This window comes from Lepidochelys kempii, chromosome 2 (genome assembly GCF_965140265.1).
Source record: "Lepidochelys kempii isolate rLepKem1 chromosome 2, rLepKem1.hap2, whole genome shotgun sequence".
In the NCBI taxonomy this organism is placed as follows: domain Eukaryota; kingdom Metazoa; phylum Chordata; order Testudines; family Cheloniidae; genus Lepidochelys; species Lepidochelys kempii.
In genome coordinates this window covers 74,679,500-74,701,309 of record NC_133257.1, presented here as the reverse complement: position 1 = coordinate 74,701,309, position 21,810 = coordinate 74,679,500, and the positions used below count along the sequence as shown (strand labels likewise).

At 43.4% G+C, this 21,810-nt stretch overlaps 1 protein-coding gene across 6 annotated transcripts in view; it reads left to right on the top strand.

Annotated features, from left to right (window-relative positions):
* Positions 1-6,254: 6,254 nt before the first annotated feature.
* The window catches only part of SPIDR (scaffold protein involved in DNA repair), a 340,912-nt gene continuing 325,356 nt past the window's right edge, over positions 6,255-21,810 (top strand). Inside the window, exons 1-6 of one of the 6 annotated variants that reach the window (XM_073331242.1) lie at positions 6,258-6,359; positions 8,528-8,605; positions 13,481-13,636; positions 14,946-15,024; positions 16,520-16,579; positions 17,387-17,572. In XM_073331242.1, coding sequence (XP_073187343.1) covers positions 6,345-6,359; positions 8,528-8,605; positions 13,481-13,636; positions 14,946-15,024; positions 16,520-16,579; positions 17,387-17,572 — 574 coding nt within the window. In that variant the 5' untranslated portion in view covers positions 6,258-6,344. Of the gene's footprint in view, positions 6,360-7,566; positions 7,651-8,527; positions 8,606-13,480; positions 13,637-14,945; positions 15,025-16,519; positions 16,580-17,386; positions 17,573-21,810 lie in introns of those variants that run through there. The other 5 variants (XM_073331243.1, XM_073331245.1, XM_073331244.1 and 2 more) reach the window with 5 other exon arrangements.

Below are 21,810 nucleotides of genomic sequence, written 5' to 3'. Positions count from 1 at the left end.
GTCCTGGTGAGCTCTGAGTCAACAGATGAGAGTAAAGATGCTCTGGAGGAAACTGCTTCATCTGGACACTGCTCAAATATTACCTTGCAATATGGGATACAAATTTATAAGTGTGAGTTGCTGTATGCATTAATCTCAAGCATTCAATAAAATCTAAACACATTCTTATTATTCTAGTACCTATTTTAACAATACTAACACACAGGTGAGCCAGACTGATCCCAGACATGTATTTGTCAGTGCCCAATAGAGATGTGGGGAATTTGGCATGAGTTGGCACTTGGTCTGCCAGCATCATAGCAGGATCAGGAGGGGCTCAACGAGATGACTCTGCCCCCCCCCCCCCATCTAGATGAAGAAACCAAATGTGAACGGTTTGGAGAGGTTCTGGAAACAGGGGGGAATCCTCCACAGTTCCTGTAAGGGTACTAGACCCCAACGTCTTCCATGCCAGTGTAGGCTGCAGGATCTTGCAAGTACTGCAAGTGGTAAAGTCTAGGAGGGACAAGCTCTGTGGCTGGGAGACATAATAACCAGTCAGAAGAAGAAGAATCACCTTCTCCTGATCACAGAGGGGCTGTCCCTGTCAGTGCTGGAGACTGGTGCCGAGAGTCCGGAGAACATTAAGAGAAACCAATTCACTGATGGTTTCCCTCTGGACGGTACTGACCGGTGAGAACTCTGGGACATGGGAAGTTGAGAAGGTATTGGGTGCTGCACTGGAGGCTGGTGCCGTGTTTTTCCACCACTACAGTAGGAGCAATCTCCTGCACCACTGGAGACAATGGCACCAATTAACTCAAGTCCCTTGCTGCTGCATATGCCTCTGGAATATTTTCACTAGTGTGTGAGAGATGAAGACAGTGCTGCAGATGATGAAGGCACCACTTTGGGCTTGCAGACTTGACTTCTCCCTGCCCTGGCACTGGAGTCAATGGTGCCATATTAGCCAATGAGTGAATGGAGGAGTGCTTTGATTTTTTTTGCATGCACACTTCTAGACCCTTGTGTTCTTGCTTAGCATCTTGGGGACCAGTGATCTGCCTCTCCCTGAAGTGTTGTCGTAAGCCTTGTTTCTTCCTGGGTGCTGGGGAGGAACAATGGTGCTGGGACTCAGACATCATCAGACAGGCATTTCTCACAGAAGCCAGAGTGCTGGGCACCCTTCCTGACTGAGAAAGCTGTGAAGGTAATCTCAGAGCAGCCTCTATCAAAAGAAACAGCCTGGCCATTCTGGGTATGTCTACATTACAATTAGACACCTGTGGCTGGCCCATGCCAGCTGACTCGGTCTAGTCCTGTAAGACCTCGGGGTTATTTAACTGCAGTGTAGACATTGGGCTGAGCTCTGGGAGCCTTCCATCTCACAGGGTCCTAGAGCCTGGGCTCCAGCCGGAGTCTGAATATATACAATGCAATTAAGGGGCTGTTTAGCCTGAGCCCATGTGCCCCAAGTCACAGGTTTTTAATTGCAGTATAGATAGACTTTTTTGGGTCCTGTCTTGAAGTTGTCACAAATCTGGCATTGATCTGTAATGTGAAACTCACCCAGATGCTTTTGAACAACTAGTGCATGGGTCACTCGGAGGCCTCAGTTTACAGCATGAAAGACAGGGCTTGAAACACAGTGACGAAGGCATTTCTCAGTACCAACAAATTGAACCCCAACATTGGGGAACTGAGAAACTAACTTTTACAAAACAAAAAAATTACCTATTAACTAGCATTAAAAGCTACCCAAATAGGTAACTATGCATCTAGTTGTGTATAGAGAGCTTGCTGAAGCAAGACAAACTGATTTTTTTGATCAACCATCAGTAAGCAGGAACTGTGGAGGATTGGGGCAGCTTCATCCTTTATATCTACACACAGTGGTGTGCCACAAAAGAGGGTGCTTGAACTGCCCCAGTGGGTACCGCAGAGGGAAACATTTCTGACAACTGTACTCAGGGCAAGCACACAACAGAATAAAGACTTCAACACAAATGAACTGCTTCAGGGACATCCACTGCAAGAAATATTCATAAACATCAAACTGTCACTAGGACTTCAGAATTTGTCCCGTAGTATTAATCATTTGTTTTTTCCTTGGGTACGGAAATTACTTGGAGTTTTGCAACCCTTCAATCTTTACTAAGGCAAAAACCGACAAGAAAATCCTTTGCCAAATGTGCAGGTCCTTTAAAAGTGATTCAAAAATATTTTATGATATCTTGTATGAAATATATTTTTGTTGTAAATTAATCACAAGTTAACAATTTCAATATAAATTATTTATAATACTTACTCCATTTAGTAAAGGTCTGGCACGCGGTAAAAGTGTCAGTTCTTATATTTTGGAAACATTTAAGAGTTATAACTTTAGAAGCATGGGAAACAGAATCACTAAACTACATTTGAATCAGATACAAATTTGTTCAGTTCATAGTAACAATTCACAGTCTGAATAGTTTATATAAAAAATGTTAAGGGGGCATAAAGTAATTAGTAGTTTCCTCAAAAGTCTGTACTATTTAGATATGGATTACAAAGTAGTATTCACGTACTCAGTGCATCACGGAAAATTAATTGCTATTCCCTGTGAACACCACTAAAGATATGGCTTTTTTGCTAACAGGAATTTACATTTTAATTTGTGTTTCCCTTAAAAATCACACAGTTCAAATACAAAATGTGAAAAATGTATAAAATTTCCATTGTGCAGTGGCAGGTGCCCTTTATTTTGTCTCATCTCTGATCTTCAACACATCATGATGAAGCTATTGATTCAGGTAAACAACAGACATGAAATGCCATCTAGGCCAGGGTATGCATAGATAGGTGTATGTAATCAAATTTAGCATGTTCTTTTTTCCTACAAAATTTTGTGGCTAATCACATTAATGATAGCCTTCCAAACTGAACTTAAGAATGTTTTTAATAAGCTTCCTTGTACACTTGCAAAAAAAAAAAGTTCTGATGTTAGAAACCTTTCTAAAGAGCTCTGTGAGGCTGCCAGACATATACCATTCCTTCTCCATTCCTCCATAGGAACATTAGTCCTGGTATATTTACTTTAATTAAACTAGAGATTGTGAAGGAGGCAGGATTCAGAGCCTTAGGCTAGGTCTACACTGCAACTGGGGAATGCAATTGGACTGAAGCAGTGCCAACACTGACTAGCCACCCAAGTAATTATGCAGGGTCCCTGCTTCTATAGTCTGTACTGTTGTGGCTTCACTGCTATCAGTACCAGTAATCTAGCTATAAATACAAAATGATGGGGTCTAAATTAGCTGTTACCCCTCAAGAAAGATCTTGGAGTCTGGATGTTTTTCTGAAAACATCTGCTCATTGTGCAGTGGCAGTCAAAAAAGCTAACAATGTTAGGAACTACTAGGAAAGGGATAGATGAGACAGTAAATATCATAATGCCACTATATAAATGCAGGGATGCCCACACCTTGAGTACTGTGTGCAGTTCTGGTCGCCCCATTAAAAAAAAAAGATATTAGAAATGGAAAATGTACACACACAGGCAACAAAAATGATTAAGCTTATGAAACAGCTTCCATAGGAGGATAGATTAAAAAGCTTGGAAAAGAGATGATTAAGGGGGAGAAGATAGAGGTCTATAACATCATGAATAGTGTGGGAGAAAGTGAATAAGGAAGTGTTATTTACCCCTTCACATAATCCAAGAACGAGGAGTCACCCAATGAAATTAATAGACAGCACAGGTTTAAAACAAACAAATGTGGAATTTGTTGCCGGGGAATGTAGTGAAGGCCAAAGCTGTAAGGGGGTTAAAAAAAAAGGTTCATGGAAGATAGGTCCATCAGTGGCTATTAGCCAAGATGGTCAGGGAAGCAATCCCATGTGGTGGGTGTCACTAAGCTTCTGATTGCCAGATGCTGGACCTGGACAACATGGGATGGATCACTTGATAATTGCCTTGTTCTGTTCATTCCCTTTGAAGCTTCTGGCTTTGGCTGCTGTCAGAAGGCAGGATGCTGGGCGGGACAGACCATTGATCTGACCTAGTATGGCTGTTCTTAAATAAACTAGCTTTAATAATATATGTCTACATGTGCTGCAGTCATGCTCCCCCGTTGCCCTGTAGACATACTTTTATAGAGACTGAAGTTCTCTGTCTCTACAGGAGAAACAGTTCTAGTAGTAGCATTCCCCCATAGTATTCTATTAGCGTGCCTTAACCTAATGTCGGATCATTCCAAGAGACAGACAATTCATTCTTTCTACTATCAACAAATTAGTTCTTGTTCAGACAATGGTTGGTGTGATGTTACATGGACGCTTCTGCACAAGGAAATGAATTGCAACAAATCTGATCAAAGTTCAATAAAATTGTGACATACTAGGGTACAAGCCAGACTAATGAGCAGCTACTGTAGTGCCTAGCCCTCTCCTGGACAATACAAGTTATACATCTGTTATTCCTTTAAAAGGAATAACATGAATACAACTTGCCACCCCACACGGAGTTTCCCAGACACTTTAATTTAAACACACTGGATTAGATAAAACAAATTTATTAACTACAAAGATTCAGATTTTAAGTAAGTACAAGTAGTAAGGCATAAAATGAGAAATGGTTACAAGAAAAATAAATATAAAACACAACAGGTGCCTAACTCAACTATAAAAGAAAAGGAGGACTTGTGGCACCTTAGAGACTAACCAATTTATTTGAGCATAAGCTTTCGTGAGCTACAGCTCACTTCATCGGATGCATACTGTGGAAAGTATAGAAGATCTTTTTGTACACACAAAGCATGAAAAATTGGGTGTTTACCACTACAAAAGGTTTTCTCTCCCCCCACCCCACTCTCCTGCTGGTAATAGCTTCACTGCTATTACCAGCAGGAGAGTGGGGTGGGGGGAGAGAAAACCTTTTGTAGTGGTAAACACCCAATTTTTCATGCTTTGTGTGTACAAAAAGATCTTCTATACTTTCCACAGTATGCATCCGATGAAGTGAGCTGTAGCTCACGAAAGCTTATGCTCAAATAAATTGGTTAGTCTCTAAGGTGCCACAAGTCCTCCTTTTCTTTTTGTGAATACAGACTAACATGGCTGTTATTCTGAAACCTGTAACTTAACTATGTTAAATTCAAAGCAAAGTTTTCTCATCCCATGCTTTCAGCAGCCTTAGTTACTGACCAAACTTCTTCGATCAGGACCCCTCTTCCAGTCCAATGGTTATTTTTGTTGTCTCTTCAGGTACAATGAATCAATGGGCAGAGAGAGGGGTTTCCTGGGGAGTCTGTCCCTTATTTTTATAGTCCTAGCCCCCTCTGAGAAGCATTGCCAACCGGGAGCAAGGCAACAGGGAGTCTGTGTGGAAGAGAACTCCATGCTGTTTCTTTACTAAGATGTACATTTTTTTGACCAGCCTCCTTTCTTGGCAAAGGATAGCCACTTAGGAGGTATTAGTCATCAGCCTTTTTTAAACCTGGCTGAGGTGTCAGCTTGCCCTTGGATTCTGAGGAACCGGTTTAGCCATTCTCCCTACATCTCTGAAAAACATATTTTTATCATGATCTCTGCTTATGTGCTACATGCATTTCGCCACATTATAGATCAGCAAGTTATGAGCTTTTAAATGATCCCTCCCAAGAGATGCCGTGTACAAAAGTTACAATAGCGCGTGGGGCGTGAACACAGGCACATGCCATACAGTCACAGAATCACTTCCTTTTACAAAAACCTGGTTTGGAAAACGGGTCTCCCATAAAACTCAGCCCAGCCAAGCGATCCTGTGACTGCTCCCGGGCTCACCGCCCCAGCCGCTCTGCCGGCCGCACGGGGGCTGGCCGTGGGCGAGGCATGAGCTACAAACCCCAGATGCCCAACTGATTATTTAACCCTGTAAGGAAAAAAGCGAGTGGCCCAGGTTCGGGGCCGCCCCCGCGCAGCTCCCCCTCGAGCCCGCGGAGCGGGGGCGGTGGCTGGCGCCCCCCGGGCTTCCCTTGAGGGAGGAGCGAGCTCCTTCGGCTCCCAGCCTCTTCCCACTGCAGGCAACGGAGGCTTCCGCCATCGGCCCGCCTGGGCAAGGCGAGCGGACCCCGCGCCCGACGCCGCACGGGCCACCTCAGTAAAGGCGGGGAAGGCACGACCGCTCTCCGGTCCCTCGGTTACGTCACGCGCATCCCGGCACGCCTATCCAATCAGAAGCCGTTGTGTCGTGGCGCCAAGCTGGAAAGGAGGGGGCGTGGCAGAAAGGGCTCAGGCCCCGCCTCCAGTCCGGGGATTGGAGTTCGGGCTCCCCGCGCCTCCTTCCGAGGTTTCCCTGTCACGTGGGAAGGGAGCGGCTGTTGCGGCGTAAGGGCCCGGGGGAAGATATGCCCAGTAGGAAGGTATTACCGGCCGGTGTGCGAGCGCGAGCTGTGCGGGGCTTGCGTGCTGGGGCCCTGCGGGAAGGGGACGAGGGAGGACTGGAGTTAGTCCCGCAGTGGTCTGGTGCCAGGGCTATGTTAGCTTCCGTTTGTACAGCGCCTAGCACAGTGGGCCTCGTTCGGTACCGTTATTGGTTTGTTTTACAGCGGGCCCCTAGGTACACGTGGGAGCCTCCGAGCAGAGGGCCTTAGAGGCTAGTGAAATACAAATGTTAAAGATACGGGGGAGCTAAATTGCAGGGGCAACTCAGTGTGGCCCCCCTGCAGAGGAAGAGAAGATAAAGCATTGTTTGCTATTTTAACTTCTTACACACAGGGCATGGGCTCCTGTCAGTTTTCCCATTTGTAACCTGGGGATAAAGATTCTGATGTCCTTTGTAAAGCGCTTTGAGATCTACAGAAGAAAAGCAATAGGCAAGAGCTGTTTATTATTACTATGTCGAGCTTCAGAGGAGTAGCCATGTTAGTCTGGATCTGTAAAACGGCAAAGAGTCCTGTGGCACCTTATGGACTAACAGACCTATTGGAGCATGAGCTTTCATGGGTGAATATGACGATGCATCCAATGAAGTGGGTATTCAGCCATGAAAGCTCATGCTTCAATACGTCTGTTAGTCTATAAGGTGCCACAGGACTCTTTGCCTATTATTACTACGTTAGCTGCTGTGGGGACTGCAGCATATTTGTCTTTAGAGAGGGATGGTGGACAAAAGTGAAGAATCCTGGCTGCTGTGGGCATCTCTTAGGCATTTGCGTGCCCATGTTTAGTGTTTAATCTCTGATAACTTGTAGAGTGGTCTTACAAGAGAGGTTGGAGCCATGGCCCCCTGAATTCTGAGCATGGCATTATCAGAAACAGACACCTTGTGCGAACATGCACATGTTTAACTTTAATTTCATCTCCAAATAGTGTCTATGTGTAGGCCTAAAGTTAAGCACATGCGGAAGTGTTTGCAGAATTGGCAAGCCATTTAAAAAAAACTGACCAGCTATCCCAATATGCTACTAATGTTGTTGACATAGCCAAAGTGTAACAGCATTTAGCCTGAAAATGATGGTTCTACTATATCGTGGGTTCTCAAATTTCATTGCACTGTGACCCTCTTCTGATAACAAAAATTACTACACGACCCCAGGAGGCGGGACCAAAGCCTGAGTCCACCTGATTCCCAGTGTCCCGGGTGGGGGAGCCAAAGCTCAAGCCCCACTGCTCTGGGCAGGGAAGGGGTCAAAGCCCACGTGGACTTGTAAGGTAAACTCCCTTCTCTTCATGTACAAATATATTTTTATGCCTGTATCTGTAATTTTCACTCCATGCATCTGAAGAAGTGTTGTTTTTTTTATGCTTATGCCCAAATAAATCCCTTAGTCTTTAAGGTGCCACCGGACTCCTCGTTTTTGTGGATACAGACTAATACGGCTACCCCTCTGATATCATGTTAATACTTTTCCCCCATTATAATAGGTAAGACTTGTAACATTTCCCTAGCCCTTTGTGTGGAAGCTAACTGTTCCCATGTTTGGGTCTGGAAAACTGCAGTGCTCACTAACCACCCGACTGGATTTTCTTTTCTTTTTTTTTCCTGTAGATTCCAATAAAAGGTTAATTCTTACAGGACAGAATATCATAAATCAAGAAGCTAAAGCCTTGCAAAAGAACTCTCCAGTTATAGGTGTCTCTCCTGAAATTTTAATATATTTCTTCACATTTCCAGGCTCTCTCTTTGGTTGTGGCCAAGAGAGCTAATGCAATTCTTGGATGTATTAATAGGGTAATATTGAGTAGGCCTAAAAAGAGTATATTTTTTCTGTATTGGCACTGGTGTGATTTCTACTTGGATGTTGTTTCCAGTTCTGGTGTCAATGAAGTAGGAGGTTGGTAATGTACCCTTACATTTTAAAGTGAATTTAGTAATGCTGTATTACACCATCATGGGTTCAGCTCTGGTGTCTACAGTATCAGGCTCAACAGAGTGAAAGTCACCTCTGCTCAGGGCTGGCCTTACCATGAGGCGAACTGAGGCAGCTGCCTCAGGTGCCAGGCTTGGGCGGGGGGGCGGGGGCCACTAGAACCCAAAGTGTAGAAAATTGTGTCTGCTGCTGGTGCATATGTATTCTCTCTGCTCTAGATGCACAGAGATGGTGGAGTGCTCTGCTGGAAGAAGGAGGGCACAAGAGACATAACAGGCAGGCAAGCAGAAGAAAAGGTGAGAGGGAGTAACAGAAAGCAGCAGGAGCTGCAGAGAGAGAAAAGAGGAGGAGTCTCTTATGTACCTTTCTAACACCCCCAGGAGCCTGGAATGATTAACGCCAGCTTCTCAGGGAGCTTCCTGTTTCCTGCTGCTTCCCTGAACCCACTTGAGGAGAACAGGCAGTCAACTGAAGTAGTAGGAGCCAGTTAGGCCCTTAAGACGCTGATATCTTCCCTCACTCAGGCCCTGCTACCAGCCTGCTTATTTGTCCTTTTCAAATGAGTGTTGAGAGCCACTATAGCTGTCACAGAACAGCATTCATCATTCATGAGTGAAAGAAGAAAATGCCCCTCGGGAGCAGCATTCAGAAAAAGAAAGATAGAAAAGCTTCCTTTGCTTTCTAAGCAGGAAGGAGCTCTCCTGAGATACATAGACACAAATGTTCACGGTGAGTCTTCCGGCCCCAGTGAGGATGTGAGTGGTGACGAGATGCCTGATCTTTCAGTTAGTCAGAGTGCAGGTGACCTGGTAGTTACTGCAGCATCCATATCTCCATCTCAAATGGATGTAACCATACGCATTCCTGAAGAAAAGTGTAGATCAGAGAAGAATGTGGTGGAGGCACAAGAAACAGCTGTTGCTGAGTTTAGTTCCTTAAGTCTAGATGATCCAGGACTGTGGACCCACTTGCTTGTACTGCATGGGCCACAGCAAAAACTTCATGTTCCCCAAAGACAATGAGAATAGAAGTTTCCATCCAACACATTACTGGCATGAAATCCCCAATGGTGACAAAGTGGAGAGGCCATGGCTTATGTACTCAAAAACCCAGAATGTTGCATACTGTTTTTCTTGCAAACTCTTCCAGCCTAATATTCCAGCCACATTGGGTTTGACAGGAACAAAGGACTGGAAAAATTTGGCTAGAAATCTGGCATGCCGTGAGAAGGCAGCAAATCACCAGAGAGCATTCCACAGGTGGAAAGAGCTTGAGGTGAGACAAAGGTTAAAGGCCACCATAGATGATCAGCTTCAAGAGCAGATTGCATCAGAGTCTCTTTACTGGAAAAATGTTCTGAAAAGGCTCGTTGCCATTGTGAGAATGCTTGCTACCCAAAACCTAGCACTGAGTGGTGCTTCAGATCAGCTGTATGTGCCAAACAATGGAAACTTCCTTAAAATTGTGGAGCTGATGGCTGAGTTTGATGCTGTACTCGAGTAGCATCTAAGAAGAGTCACCACCCAAGAAATAAGAAAAGGAGTACTTGTGGCACCTTAGAGACTAACCAATTTATTTGAGCATAAGCTTTCGTGAGCTACAGCTCACTTCATCGGATGCATACTGTGGAAACTGCAGAAGACATTATATACACAGAGACCATGAAACAATACCTCCTCCCACCCCACTCTCCTGCTGGTAATAGCTTATCTAAAGTGATCACTCTCCTTACAATGTGTATGATAATCAAGTTGGGCCATTTCCAGCACAAATCCAGGTTTTCACACCCTCCGCCCCCCCCCCCCCAACTCACTCTCCTGCTGGTAATAGCTTATCCAAAGTGACCACTCTCCTTACAATGTGTATGAAAATCAAGGTGGGCCATTTCCAGCACAAATCCAGGTTCTCTCACCCCCCATCCCCATACACACACAGACTCACTCTCCTGCTGGTAATAGTTCATCCAAAGTGACCACTCTCCCTACAATGTGCAAGAAAGTACACACCCAAGAAATGTACACACATCACTACCTTGGAAAAAACAATTCAAAATGAGATCATACAGTTACTGGCAACAAAAGTCAAACAGAAGATTGTGGCAGATCTGAAGTCAGCAAGATATTACTCTGTTATTCTGGACTGCACACCTAACATCAGCCATACGGAACAAATGACTTTAATGGTGCGTTTTGTAACAACACCAGAACCTAGTGAAAATGTCCCTGCAATGGTGACAGAGCATTTTCTAGAATTTATTGACATTGATGATATTACAGGAGCTGGTATAACAAATGTGCTTCTTAAAAAGCTGGAAGATACGGGAATTGCAATAGCTGACATGAGAGGTCAGGGCTACGATAATGGTGCCAACATGAGAGGAAAGAACAGAGGAGTGCAGACACGGATCTGAGAGTTAAACCCTCAAGCTTTTTTTGTCCCAGGCACTTCTCATTCATTGAACTTAGTGGTCAGTGACGCAGCATCAGCTTCTAGTAAGGCTGCAGAATTTTTTAATGTAATTCAAAGCATCTGTGTATTTTTCTCTGCATCAACTCATTGATGGCAAATTTTGAAGCAACATCTGGGAACATCCTTTCTGACAGAGAAACTACTGAGTGCTACACGATGGGAAAGCCGAGTGGAGGCGATAAAGCACCTGCCCTTACCTGCCGAGTGGAGGCAAAAGGCACCTGCCCTTACCCAGTTCTTAGGGCTCAGGGTGTAATCTTCTGCGGGTTTGCAGGTCCTTTTTACCAGTGAAAGAATCTTACACAGCAATATCCATAACCTCTATTTATTAACAGTTACCAAAACAGAATACGCTCACTATGCATACAGTGCTCACCACTCCCAATAAGGCAGGCAAACTTTTCTTGGTGGCCAGTCAAGATTAGATCGTCTAGGGCACCAGCTTCTGCACAGTATGATTGCCAGGGTGTTGAGGTCTGGCGATTCTGATCTTGGGCTGTGTCCTGGAGTTAGGTTTCAAAGAACTTCCTTTTGGACCCATTTATGTAGTTAAATCTTGTGTCCTTCTTAGCTATACCTTAACCAATCATTTTAAACTAAAATACTACAAGGCTGTATTTTTCACCAGTCCTAGCCCATTACAACACTGTTCTTTAACTCATCATTCCTCAGCACCTTAGTTGAATTAAATCTTGCAAAATTAGTTATGCAACAGACAGAAACAATGAAAGAATCACAGAGACCATACAGATAAAAAAATAGAGAAGTAGGGATCATAAAGGCAAAACAATAGGAGTATAGATTTCATAATCACAACTGTTGATAAGTGGTTTCTTGCCCGACAGAATACAATCAAACAAAGTTTTCTTTAAACATCTTAAGATCTGTTTCCTTATCTGGTGATGGTGGGTACTATCAGGATGGGAGCGCCTTCTTAACAGACTGATAATACATTGTTTTGGTGCAATTTAGATGGAATGTGAGGATGTGACTCTCTGCTTCTTAGCTTATGGCTGCTGCTGCTGCTTACTGCAGAAAAGGGCCTCAGACCTTACAAAGTAGTTGTGGATTGTATCTAGATTTTATAAAGTATTTGGTCCTTAATACAGACATTGCTGCTATGAATTTGGGAAGGACTTTTATTTGAATAGGACTATTCCCATTTAAGGATGGGGGAAGGGAGAGAGAAGATTTTGGCACTTAACATTTCAAATAATTTAATCAAATTTTGTTTATAAAACAGTGATCTGGATATCCTATGTACAATCTAAAACTGTAATTGTTCCAAACTCATAGTTTCATAGGGTTTAAGGTCAGCAAGGACTGTTAGATCATCTAGTCTGAGCTCCTGTATATCTCAAGCCATTACATTTTCCCCAGATATCTCGATATTAAGACTAAATACTTTAGTTACGCCAGGTCTACACTGTAAACTTACATCCGTATAACTACGTTGCTCAGGGGTGTAAAAAATCCACATCACTGAGCAACGCAGTTATACCCCGGCGCAGATAGCGCTGTGTCAACAGGAGGGCTTCTTCCATCAACATAGTTCCTGAAGTTCTCATGGGAGTGGATTAACTGCTGACAATTCTCTATACAACTTCAGAGTACTGGCCCACACCTTCTGGTGTCCTCTCTCCAGCTGTGGACAATCTCTGGTGCTTCAGAGGAGGGTGGGGAGGAGAGGGAGACAAACAAAGCAACCTAGTTACGTCTGGACAGTTGTGCATTGGGTGAAAAAAAAATCCTTTCTGCCTCCTGCAGGTGACCAGATAAAGCATGAGATTTGATTATAGTTAAGGCTCTGTGTTTGTCATAGAGGTCACGGAAGTCATGGTTTCCGTGACTTCTGCAACAGCCCTGTGTGGCTGGCCCAGGAGCCCTCTGAGCAGCTCAGGCAGCCCCTGGGCCAGGTGCGCCACCTGCTGCTGGGGCAGTCTCGGAGGCCCCCTTGCCCCTCAGCAGCAGGAGTTTGGGCGTGGGGGGAGGTAAGGGCTTGGGGTGTGGGGCAGTGCTTACCTTGAGTGGGGGGCTCCGCTCCCTCAGCTCCCCTAGCTCCAATGGGAGCTGCAGAACCAGGGGTTGGGGAAGAGCGGAGGCAGCACGTGGAGTAGGGAGCTGCTGTTGCCGCTTACCAGGAGCAGGGTAGGGAGCCAGCTCCAGCAACCCCCTGGCCCAGCACCCTCAGCTCCCTTCTGGGCCGTGACTTGCCTCCCAAGAACCCGTGCCCGCCTCCCCAGTACCTGAAGCCCCGCCCCCCTTCCCAGCGCCCACAGCGCCCTTCCGCTTTGTCTAGCTTCAAATTCCATCCATTGGATCTTGATATACCTTTGTCTGGTAGACTGTAAAGCCCATTATTAAATATTTGTTCCCTATGTAATTACTTACAAACTGATAGAGTTACCCCTTAACGTTTTCTTTGTTACACTAAAGAGATTGAGCTCCTTGAGTCTATCACACTTAAGGCATATTTTCTAATCCTTTAATCATTCTCCTGGCTCTTTTCTGAACCCCCTCCAATTTATTGAAAAGCAGAAATTACAATTCTTTGTTAAGTATTCAAACCAAGTATACAGTTCTTTGATAAGTATTCTTGATATTTGATAATCAAGATCCAGATTAACTAGACTTTATTGTACTTAAAATAAAATTAAATATGAACGCTCAATAGTTTAATGGGTTTACAATTTTCTTTGTAGAGGAAACGAGCTTGGGATGCTGAATGTATGTCTTTTCCGGATGAGACACCTCTAGCGTTGAGAAAAGCAAATGTTGGGACAGCAGTGGCTACTTCTTCCATTTCCAGCGCATGGCTTAAGTGTGGCGATGGATTTCAGAGCACTTCCATGCTTGAGGTAAAATCCTGGTTAACCTGTGGTGTAGGCTAGAGATGCAAACTGATGATCATAAGGCTTCCCCCCCAAATTCGCTTTTTATGCACAATCCAAAAATAACAAAACTACTGTTTATAGCAAACATACAACAAACTCCTCTCCCAAAATTTCCATCAGTTGAAATTTCATGTGTTCCATCTCTTCTCCCCATGTTTGCTTATATTGTCAGTTGTCCTCCTCCTCTTGGAACACCACTCAAAAGTTGTGTCAACAGCATATTGTTGAGTTGACAAGGTAAGCAGAACTGGAAAACAAGACTGCACAGAATTGGTTTTCATTCCAAAGTGTAATTCTCTCTGCACATGATGGTATCTTACACTTATCCTGGTCAGTACCTTTCATCTGGAAAGAGCTCAAACATTTCCAAACTATATTTATAGTATCAAAAAATAATTTCTTCCGTTCCTGGGATGCAATACAGTAGCTCTTTAAAAGTTCACAGCAACACTCAACAACAGTTCACGGCGTATTTCAGTTGATAGTTCAGTTTTATGTCTCATTCAAAATGGCATTTGCAGTACCTTTACCTCTATTACCTCACTGGGATGTAGAGTGACCAGATGTCCTGGTTTTATAGGGGCAGTCCGATTTTTGGGTCTTTTTTCTTAAATAGGCTCCTATTACCCCCTCCCCACCCCCATCCCAATTTTTCACACTTGCTGTCTGGTCACTCTACTGGGATGTTTGTTCAATTCTGGCTGAGATTGAAGGAATGCTATCTACTGAATCTCCAACTCTGCATCTTCTTGCATTTGGTTTTTTCCCTGTAGTCTCTTATCCAAGTACTGGCCAGGCCCATTCGTGCTTGGTTTGTGAGATTTTTATAAGAGCAGAGTCAATACAACTGCATGTTTCTTTCCCTGCCCCTTTGAATATGTTAAGGATCATATTTTCCAACTTTCAGCCTGCCCTCCCACGTTGGAATTAGAGTGAAATTGTTGCTTATCTCTACCCCCCACCCCTGGTAAAATGTAATGTCAGTGCTTTGGGCAAGGAGAGTGGATATTTTCCTGACCCAGAGCAGAGATTATGCAGTTCTGAAGTTGTTGTTCCTTGGGAAGAGTGTGAGGGAATTACTCAGAATCAGTAGGACTGCTTAATATATAATGCTTTTAATAGAATATAAAGCTCACTGACTTGAAAGTGAACTGCCATGTTAATGTGAATAAATAATAGTCACTGTAACATACAACTATTCTATTACCTTGTTCCTTTAATCATTTGGTGTGCGTATATAAAATATATATATCTATATTTTTTTGTCATGTAGACATCAGAATCTTCTGAAAAGAAGTCTAGAGCTGATAAGCATCTTGGGCCACTGCTTACCTCTGCTGAAGGCACACTAGGTACTATCACTATTTCACATTAACACTGTAGAAGCATCTATCAGTTTGCATTGTCCATAGAAGTTTTCTGAGTTCTTATCTGTGACATCAGCTGCTTCCACCTACTGGCATAGTCTATGCATACAGAGGGTGATCTCTCGAAGAAATAGAACTGATCCTATCCCACTTGCACCTGCATTCCTGGTCTCCCTCTCCCCTGATCTCCAGATAAAGATCCTGAAGGGAGGCGGGAACCTCGGCCACTGCTTTTGTATGTGCGAAAGGAGCTCTACTAATGCTTCATATATTGTATACTTCATATCCTGCCAGGGATAGTATTTTTAAAGTTTTTTCACGGTTTAAAAAAAAACAACGCTTAAAGTGTTTAGAAGGAAGGAGAGGCAGTTGTGTACTCCACTTGGAGACAGATAAATAAGGAGACTAAAGGTGGAGCTGGGGGGAAAAGAAAATGGACCCTATCAGCTGGATTGACAGCAGCAGCATTGCTGCTTTCATATCCTTTTCCCTTTGTGTGAGGACACCCAGGATAGCAGCATGGAGCAACTACTATCGTGATAGGAATTACAAAAATAGATGCAGCCATAACAGTAAATTTTTAAGGGATGATTTGACTTTACAGTTCAAAAAGAGCCTAGATATGATGTAAAATAAGTTCTAATTTGTGTGTGTGTGTGTGTGTGTATACACACACACACACACACACACACTCTCTCTCTCTCTCTCTCTATATATATATATATATAAAAATATGGCAATACACCTTATTCCAAAAAAGCCCTAGACTTAATTTAGGAATGCAATCAGCCATTGATGAAATGCAGCTACCTCTGGTAGAACATGTCAGCGTTACTATGCACTCTTAGAAGAGTTACATATTGGTTTACAATTAAAAAGTGAAGAATAATGCTTTATCTAGGTGAAACTTCAGGAGAATTTAAATTATAATTCCATGAGAAGGAGTTTGATCAGTTAGCCAGTGATAGCACTCCATTCATGTACAAAATGCGCTGGGATAGTGGTTCCCTAACCTCCTAGCCTCCATTGCCAATCAAAGTCCCCTCTTCCTTATAGATGCAAGGTAGGGAAGCTACTGCTGCAGACTCTTTCCACTTTTCTTCACAGGAGTTTGAAACCCCCACAGATTTTGCAGGCTCTCTTCAGGTGTGTCACTTCTACCCCCTTGCCTCCAGTCTTGCCTTTGTCTCTCTATCTGCTCCAGAGGCTCTGCTGCCTCCGTTGGATTCCCTGAGTTAAAAATAAGTAAGATAATGGGCATCTCTTCTACATGCTACCCCCTTGCCTCCAGTCTTGCCTTTGTCTCTCTATCTGCTCCAGAGGCTCTGCTGCCTCCGTTGGATTCCCTGAGTTAAAAATAAGTAAGATAATGGGCATCTCTTCTACATTCTATCTTGGAGTTCAAAATTATGCTTTTCCAGATTTTTGAAAGGAATCTGTGTTGCGGGTGGGAGAAGGTGATTTTGTTTTTTTCCTCCAGTACAGATACCCAACAATTGGATTTTTCAGAATGAGAAATCAGACTTCAAAGTGGAAGGAAGTAAGAGATCTCATTTGCCTTGTGCCTGCCTGTAAACTGAAATTCATTGTGCTACTAAGCTGTAATCCTCTTCCTTTATATGCATTAATAATAATGGGTAAAAGGTATTTTGGAATACCCATCAGTTGTCTTTACTTTATCTCTGAAAACATGTTGGTTTCACCAGTTGTCTCTGAATGAACTGTTGTTCTTAGTTACTCCTGAGCAGTTTAATTGCCTTTTCTAATTTTGCTATGACAGTGAAAGGCTCTACAATTCTGCATCTTAACTTTTGTTGTTATGATTAATGATGACACATTATTAGTTTTTGTGTAAATTACCACACATATACTAAAAAAAAAAAAAATCCAAAAACTGATTTTACTTTGAGACTTCAAATACTGTATTTGAAGTGTCTCTGCAGAGATGGAGCCTGGGGGTGACAATGTGATCCAGAGGAATGAGCAGGGAACTGTGTCAAGATTTCTAGTCCTGGCTCTGCTACTGACTTGCTCTGTGGCCTTGGCCAAGTCATGTGACCCCTCTGCCCCACATTCTCTTTCTGGAAATGGAGATGCTAATACTGGCCTCACAGAGTTGTAATGAAGATAGATAATGCTTTATATTTTAAAAGTGTAAGTGGTAATGCTGTAATATTTTAGTATTAAGTGTGGATACTCAAATAGTTGCACCTGATATTGTGGGGACAGGATTTATGATTTATTTCAGCTCAAAAAGAATGCAAGTTTAATTTTAAATTCACTAGTTTAGAAACTCCTATTGATTTCATATTGTTATATACTAACACTGTCTCATACTCTCTGATAGGAGTTTCTACTGTTGAGAACCCAGAGGAGTTTGCGGACATAGTATGGAGCTCTAGTGGTAGCGACTTGTCAGATGATGAGAATAAAATATTGATTTCAAGGTTGTATAACCAAAAGAGTCATCATTCCAAAGCACAGAAATCTTACAGCAAGAATAACTTATTGTCAGAGGACAGGAGTAGTGAAGGTGAGTTCAAATGTTTGCAAGTGCTTTTTGGAAAGAAATCCTGTGTTTGCTGGATTTTAAATATTTTATGGGAAAATCATTTGAAGTTATTGCAAAATGTTACAGCTCTGATCCTGCTCTAATTAAAGTTGGTGGAAAAACTCCCCCTAACTTCTGTGGGAGCCAGAATGGGCCCTAAACAGCTTTAGCAAAAGTGAACTATATACTAAAGTATGAAGGGTGGAATGGTGAGGGATAATAGTTGTCCAATACAAATAAAAATGATTTATAATATATTGAAATAGGATGACCTACTCTTTATAGGATGGTACACTAACTCCTTTGTCCATGCTGTTTGTGGAGTTGTGAACCCCCAGGCCTTCAGTCCCCACACAACCAGTCCCCACACAACCATTACCCTCCTGCAGATACAGCTGGTGGTAAATGGCACTTCCTGTGCCTATCTGGTAAATCAAGCCTAGATTTCCATATAGAGTATTCCTGCAATTCTCTACATCTGATATTTTTATCAATTTTTATTGCTCACCTGGTGTACACCGTTCATATATAGTACACCATGGTTCTTTGAGTTTCTGGTCCAATGAAAGGTTTTCTCCCTGACTTAATAAGTTTTCTGTTGGGTTAATTGTTCTCTGCCCCCAGTGTCTAAAGAGAGACAAAACTGTAATTAAAGAAGAAAAAAAGCTATGCTTTGTGCACAAATTTGTAACTCTTCACCTAAATATTAACAACCAGAGCAGAATTAATCTGAATGAACCCATGTGCCACTCTTGCATATTCTTCTCTGATCTACATTAACTGTCTATGGGTGGAGAACCAAAGGTAAAGAAATAAACATCTAATCATTTCCTTTGGTAATATACTGCTTTAAAATATCAGGTAATTACAGTAAATATATATAGTGAAAAATGAAATGTGTGGTACAAATCTAACCTTGCCAATGGTGGAACAAAATTAATACTTTTAATGAACATGGGGTTTCTCTTCCTTGAATATAAACCACCAGGGTGTAGTGGATTGCGAGGGTGGAGAGTGTTTTTTAATTTGATTTTTAGCATGTGTGTGTGAGAGAGAGAAATAATTTTGAACTGTACATTTTTTCTAATTCGAAAAAGCTTCTGAACCTTTGACTTTTCTCTAAATAATTAATAAACAGCAACCAGATTTCTAAATAGTTGACATTTTATTTCTTGCTTATATCACTTTTTCCTCCTCAAAATAATACTCTGTGCTTGGGGCAACTATCCCCTACAGCAGTGTTTCTCAAACTGGGGGCCCCAACCCAAAAGTGGGTCACAAGACTTGTGTGTGTGTGTGTTGTGGGGGGAGGTCACAATAGCTGCTGCTGGCTGGATGCCCAGCTCTGAAGGCAGCACCCTTGCCAACTGCAGCACAGAAGTAAGGGTGGCATGGTATTGCGGGGAGCTTGTCACTTTTTGGGGATTGTCATCACAGCTTGAAATATTTTAAAAGGGCGTTTCAGCAAAAAAAATCAAAACATGAGAACCCCTTCCCTACTGAATAGTAGTTGCCAACCTGGTGGCTTCTAAGACATACAAAATCACTTTCTTTTGTAATATTCTATATGCCCAGGCACTGAACAGTTAGCAAATTCAGTCAAGGATCGATGTGACTAGAACAAACTGATTTCTTCTTCTTCTTTGAGTAGTGTCCCCCATGGGTGCTTTGCTTCAGGTGAGCAAGCACCTCTCGAGCCCTGATTAGAGATTTTCCTTTAGCAATGTCTGTTTGGCCCACACACGTGCTATATACAACCTCGTGCTGCACTCCAAGGGTATGTAGGGTTGCACATGTGAACTGCCCTCAGTTCCTTCTCTACCCCTCAACCTGAGATGGAGCGCTAATGTGTCTGTCTCATGTGTGCCTCAGTGTGTTTTGTGGTTTTTGTTTATTGGTAGTATAGAATTAGTTGTAAGAGGTTTCAGTTTTTCCTCTTTCCCCAGTTTTTCCTCCCCATTTTTCCTGGGGACTTTATTTGGCCTGGCTGGACTTACCAGCTTTCAAATGCTGCCTCTCCTGGCAGGAGACTATCCCAATCAGCAACAGCCACTCTAGTGTATCCATTGCCTGGGAGAGTCCTACATCTCCCAAATGGGTAACTTTTTGTGTGGCTCTTAAAATCTGGAGCTCCAAAGAATCAGGAGACTAAACTGAAGCTGCTGCTGGGATCACTCCCCTCAACTCACTTTCAAGTCAGGTCAGGAGACTCTCTCCCTCCCTCCCTGTACATCTGTCTCCAAACAGATCCAGTGCCTCTTCCAGTGCCTGAGAAGATCTCACAGGACTAAGATAAGGCTCCAAAGAGGAGGAGCTTGGTCTCCCACCAGAAGGAGCCAGTTACCAAGAAGTCCTGATCTCCTGTGAAGTCTACAGTGTCTGAGGCCTTGACCTCTTGACATGGTGCCGTGGAAGCGAACGACCCTCCCTCCAGTACCGGCGGAGCAGGAAGATCATGGAGCACTTTGGGGAAAGATGGTGCTGGCAGAGCCCTGGTACTACTGCCCATCTATTTCAGACTTACCAATGGTGCCCTCCCACTTGACTCTATCGGTACCAACAAAATCGAAGCACACACCTTCTGCCCCGGCACCTACATGCTACAAACCAATGGTATCTCCCAAGTCAACTGCTTTGTCAGTACCAACCCACTTGGTGCCACAGGAATTCCGTCAGTGTTAGACAAGCCACTGCTTATGGGTACCAAATGACTCTTGTACCATGACCTCAGTCTCTGGATTACCACTGCTTCCTGGTACCACAGAATTGTCCAACCTTTTCTCCTGGGAGTCACCCCATTGGAGGACATTGGAGAACTCCTTCATCCTCCTCAGTCTGTCTCCTCCTTATCAGTGTAGGGTTCCCTTACACATCATTAGAGGAACCCATACTTTAACAAAGACTCTTGCCCATGTCAGGGGTGTAGAGATCAGTCCTGAGTACTACCCCCTCTCTCGCATGGGCCTCCCCTATGGCCTTACTGGTATCCTTTGGCAGCGTATCAGCAGCAATTTGCCTGACCTCCAACTCCACTGCATCTGGAAACTGTCTGCTCCACCAAAGCCCCAACACAAGAAGACCTTTTCAGGAACAGGAAGCTAGGGTGGACAAAGAGGCTACCCCTTAAATCTGTATATCATCTTTGTCTCTGGATGAGAGAGTCATGCCTCCACCACCATGAATAGCTGACAGTTTTCATCAATTCCAGGTCCTTGTGAAGAGGATGGTGGACACACTCCAGGTTACCTCCTCAAGAGGTAAACAGTCACATCACAACCTCCAGGACATTTTGCAGCTGGTGACACCCATCCAAGTTGCATTACCCATTAATGAAATGTGCCTGGATCTGTGCATTGAAGCTATAAAGCCCATTGTGTATATAGCCCATCAGATTCAAATCTCAGCTATTTTGTCTTCCTGGAGTTCAGAATGTCACTGCTGATATTCTCAGCAGGTGCTTCTTCCAGGACTATGAATGTGAGTTTGACTCCCAAATCCTTCCTGGGGTATTCTAGAGGTCGGGAATTCCACAGGTGGACCTATACACCACATCCAACAACGGGAAGTGCCCTTTATCCCGCTCAGGAGGCGGCGTAGGTCGCCTCTCTTTGGGAGATGCTTGTCTCCTTCCTTTGACAAAGGGCCTGTTCTATGCATTCCCTCCAACACCACTAATTCTAAGAGTGATAAACAAGATCCGACAGGACAAAGCTAGGTTTATCCTTCTAGTACTGACCTTGCTGAGGCAAACTTTATATCCTTACCTGCTTCACCTGTGTCTCCAACTGGTGCTCAGACTTCTGACAGCCTCTCATCTCTCCCAGGGCCTGGGCCATGTGCTTCACCTGAAACTAGGGGGGGTCCTTATTCAAGCATGGGTCCTAGATGGTTCTTGGGATTAGAATCTACCTGTTCGACAGGAGTACAAGTATTACTAAACAGTAGAAGGAAGTCAACTCGAATTATTTACCTTCAGAAATGGAAGAGATTCAACCACTGATGTTAGTCACTGGCTTCTGCCTGAATCTTTTCTGCTCTCAGCTATCTTGGATTAATTACTGGACTTAAACCTGATTTTTTTTAAAATCAATTAGCTCTATTAAAGTTAACCTCACTGCGATATCAGTTTTTTTTCATTCCCCACTAGTGGAGTTTTCTGTTTTTGCACATCCCATGCCCTTAAGATTTATTAAGGGTCTGGGGAATCTAGCTCCAGGTTA